The sequence below is a fragment of the Ranitomeya variabilis genome, chromosome 4 (assembly GCF_051348905.1).
Source record: "Ranitomeya variabilis isolate aRanVar5 chromosome 4, aRanVar5.hap1, whole genome shotgun sequence".
Taxonomy (NCBI): domain Eukaryota; kingdom Metazoa; phylum Chordata; class Amphibia; order Anura; family Dendrobatidae; genus Ranitomeya; species Ranitomeya variabilis.
In genome coordinates, this window is record NC_135235.1 from 98,212,004 (window position 1) to 98,216,615 (window position 4,612).

Here is a 4,612-nt window from a genome sequence, read left to right on the forward strand (position 1 = left end):
GCCGTAAAAAAGGTCAGTACCCCTACTTCTTTGTGTTCCCCCATGGAACATTTGTTGATTGAGCATGCATTCTACATGACACTTACGCCTCTGCACTTTTACACTCAACCGCGTTGAACTCTAGAGTGCACCATAATGAGCATGCACTCCTTTCCTCTTTTTATTAAAGTGGTCATACACAGTGTTAAGGTCCAGCCTCGCTCTGATGACATCCTTCACTTACCACTTGTCCACCTAGCGCTCTGAGGGTGGTTAAAGATTAGTCCACTCCAAGCAGCGAAGTGCAGAAATCAGCACACCCGATGAGTCACCTATTTCTATGTAATTGTAGATAACTCATAGTTAATGTAGTATTTTTGTATTGCTCTTTTATTAATTCATCAAAAGGTAAAACAATGAAATGGAAGAAGCCAATATATTTCTGTTAATCGTGCTGAAACGTGAAAACATACCTATAAATCTCATGGTTAAGATGTTACTCAAGTTACACTTTATAATCAAGAAGATGTCACAGATAGATTGCCATCTATTAATAAAAAAATTGATTATATTTGCGCTGCCACCAGCAGCAGTATGGTTATGGCTGTGAGACAATAACATTTTTAAGCACTACACAATGATACAAAATAAATGTAAATGAAATCATACAGTATATGTACTTGATGTACGGCAACAGATATTTTGCTTTGGTTGGTGGTGGTGCAATTTCTAGCTGAATAACTGACAATGAGTTCAGCATAAAGTGTGTGATCAGTGTGGAAGCAATTATATCAATACATTGGGCATAGTATTAGGCTTTATTAGTCTGCTACTATTGATCTTTTCTATCTTGGTTTTCTTCCATCGTTACTAATAACTTTGCGTAATCTGGCCCAGAATAGCTGCTGCCCATCTTCATCCTCCGGCCACTCCAAGTAGGTCTTCTTCTCTAAAATTGTAGTAATTCTGTGGTAATACTGAAGTTCTTCTCTAGGGATGTCATCCAGGAACACCAGGATGAGGGAATCCTTACTCTCTGCTACAAGCCTGTAAGTTGCCATTCTTATCTCCAAGGAGCACCAGTTGCTCTGAAGGTAACTACGTGTGATAACACAGATTGTCCACCTACTGTTATAGATACTGTCCACAATGTTCTCCACAATGTCTCTGCCAATCTCAAAGTCTCGGTTGTGGATACACACTTTAAAGAAAGGAGGACCGTTTTGTTCCAAGTTATGGAGAAGCTGCTCTGTTACCCACTGTTCTTCATGACCATTATATGACACAAATACGTCATATTCATAGTGGTCCCTTTTCCTGTGCCTACTACTGAGCCAACATTTGATTGTATAAAACATGTACAGTATATACCACCAGATACTTTCATAGAAGAGGGAGATAGACATAAATAGCAAAGTAAAGACAAATGTCAATATAAACATTATAAAATTTAGATCGCTCTGACAATTATTCAATAAGAATGACACTAAATTCATGTTGGTTTTATATACATAACATTCCTGATTGTGGAAATTAATGATAGACACAGAAGTTCCAGCTTCAAGCCATGTGAATAGCTCACTAAATTTACATTGGCAAGGAAATCTGGTTTGCAAAAAGAGAATGTATTTCAGGTTAGGCATCACGGCAAACACATTTCCCTTCATCTCTTGAATGATCTGGTTTTCAATGACTAGAAATTCCAATTGCTTTAAATCACAGAAAATATCTTCTGAATCAAACTGATCAATTCCCGAATTTTCTAAATACAAGACTCTGAGATTAAATAACCCATGAAATAGCTCGTGAAAATTTATCTGACCAGATTTAACTAACTTGTCTGTGTCCTTCAGATGGAGAAAGTTCAACATTGGTAAATGTTTCATGCTGCTATTAAGAGTGACATCAGTGAGACAATCAGAATTTGAAGCGTAGTAAAGTTTTTCCAAATTTGTAAATTTGGAAAATGGGTTACTTTCCATCTCAAAACACTGAAAAACTATTATATTTTTTAAGTACAGCTCCTTAATTTCGCTGAAAACATAATTATCACAATTTAGAAATATGTCTTTGGAATCTAATTCCAAATATTCTATCATTGGAAAAGAATCCAAATATTCATTTACTAATTGCAAATTTTGTTCTGTTTTTGCAGACAAATGCTGAAGCCAATGTCCTACAGAATGCCACCAATATATGTCAAGCATGTCGGCAAAAGTCACCCTAAAGTCTCGAAGATTTATCATGGATCTAAAAGCGTTTCCATCGATTTTGTATAATATATTCTCATACAAATTTAAATGTGTTATCGAAAACAGGTTCTGAAAAGTCGACTCACCTATAAGAAATATGCTGTTAAACTGTAAATTTAAAACTTGTAGATGGCTTAGACCATCGAAAGCAGAATCTTCAATGTAGTTAATGCGATTATTATCTAACGCCAAGATGCGAAGATTTCTGAGGCAGGCAAATTGCAGTTTTTGAACCCTCGTTAAATAATTAATTGATAAGTTAAGGTAAACCAGTTCCATTTCTGTAGAGGAGTCATTTCCACAAATCTTCACATAAGTTATTTCGTTATTGCATAGATTTAGTTCTAATAAACTGCTGAGCCTTTTTATTTGATTTAAGTGAATTGCTTGTAAGTAATTATAAGACAAATCTAACTTCTGTAACCTCTTGCATGAGCCGGTAGATGTACTAAAACGATTTATGGCATTGTTTGTTAACAATAGTTCCTTAACTTTAAAGAATGAGGCAAACTTGCAAATTTCAGGTAGATAAAAAGAATTTCCGACTGACATGAAAGTCTTGATTGTTTTAATACCAGATGATAGGATGTCTTCAATATCAAATCCAGTCATTTTGAGACTAAACATTTCCAAATGAGGGAAATTGCGCAGAAAATGTCTTTCAGTTATCCATAACTGACTTTGACTCAGATGAAGGTAACTGATGTTGAAGTCCATAACCTGGCTATTGCTTGAAGGATATGGTGAAGTTAAACACTCCCTCAATTCATCAATATTATTGCTAATAAATGAAAGTTTTTGCAAATTTTCTATTTCTTTCAAGATTTTGATTACTGTACCTATACAAGTGATGTTGTTATATTCCAGAATTAGATTTGTTAGGAGAGGCAGATGGCTAAATATGGAAGAATTAAACTGTGATAAACGTAGACCAGATAATTTAAGTTCTTGCAGAACATTCAATCCATAAAAGGTATCTTTATGTAGATTTATACTACCATCCATAGCTCTTGACTCTATCCATAGGATGGAGAGCTGAGAGAGACCTTTGAAAGCTTGAGCTTGAGTAATCAAATCTCCATGTATGTAAAGTGCTTTTAAGTTGGTAAACTGGTGGAAGGACTTTGTGTCTATGGTGACTCCCAGATAATTTGTAAGACAAAGCCAGTCAGAGTCCAAAGGGACCTCCTTCAGTGACATTTCGAGATCTTCCACCATGTCACAATTCACAGCAATTGTAAAATCCAGCTCCTCAAACTCAGAACACAAACCAAACTTCAGATCCACATGTAGTGCATAATACTTCTTTTCCAGCACCTGACATTTCTGTCTCAGAATACACTGACAAAGAGAAAATGCTGAAATTAAGTAAATAATCCGCGTCAAAAGTGATCTGCAGATATTCATGATGGATTGATCCAGTGTATATGGGAAAGCAACCATGCATAAAATGTTAGTTTGGAAATTAAGGAACTGTTTCTACTTTAGCACATTTATCACTTCCCTTATGAAAGGGGGAAATGTGACACCATTAATAGGGAAGAACACACAACTGTTATGTAAGACTTAAAAAAGATTTTCCACCACTTTTTGGAAAACTGAACAGAAGTAAGGAAACTTTGTAAAATAAAGAAATAAGTGTTACTTACCCTTCCGAACCTCCATTGCTCCAGATATGCCACTCAGGTGGTCTCCAACAGAACTCGAAGTGATGACATTCTGTTCATTCATTCACCTGACTGATGGGTACACTTATTGACTACAGGATCAGGTGACTTGTGACATCTTGTGCATCATTCTCGCAAGTGGGGGTGCACGCGTCACAGAAGCAAAGCGTCACGGAAGATAAGCGTCGTGATACAGCAGTTATTTCATGGCACAGAACTAACATCCATTTTCTCTCTTCACACAGGTATAACTTCCCACCTCTGCTTGCTGTCTCATGTCTCATCTGCTGCAATAGACTCTAATGGTATAACTTCCCACCTCTGCTTGCTGTCTCATGTCTCATCTGCCGCAATAGACTCTAATGGTATAACTTCCCACCTCTGCTTGCTGTCTCATGTCTCATCTGCTGCAATAGACTCTAATGGTATAACTTCCCACCTCTGCTTGCTGTCTCATGTCTCATCTGCTGCAATAGACTCTAATGGTATAACTTCCCACCTCTGCTTGCTGTCTCATGTCTCATCTGCTGCAATAGACTCTAATGGTATAACTTCCCACCTCTACTTGCTGTCTCATGTCTCTTCTGCGGCAATAGACTCTAATTGTATAAACTCCCTCTGCTTGCTGTCTGCTGTCTGCTATCTGCCACTCTACCATCTAGCAACATATTTTAATGTGCCTGCTTAATGTTTGGTATAATTCATTGGTTGCAT

General features: G+C 36.9%; 1 protein-coding gene across 1 annotated transcript; it reads right to left on the minus strand.

Annotated features, from left to right (window-relative positions):
* Positions 1-268: 268 nt before the first annotated feature.
* LOC143768449 (uncharacterized) lies at positions 269-3,647 on the minus strand. The gene has a single exon (XM_077257129.1). It carries the CDS (start codon positions 3,636-3,638, stop codon positions 825-827), a length of 2,814 nt encoding a protein of 937 aa, XP_077113244.1. The 5' UTR covers positions 3,639-3,647; the 3' UTR covers positions 269-824.
* Between the last annotated feature and the right edge of the window lie 965 nt (positions 3,648-4,612).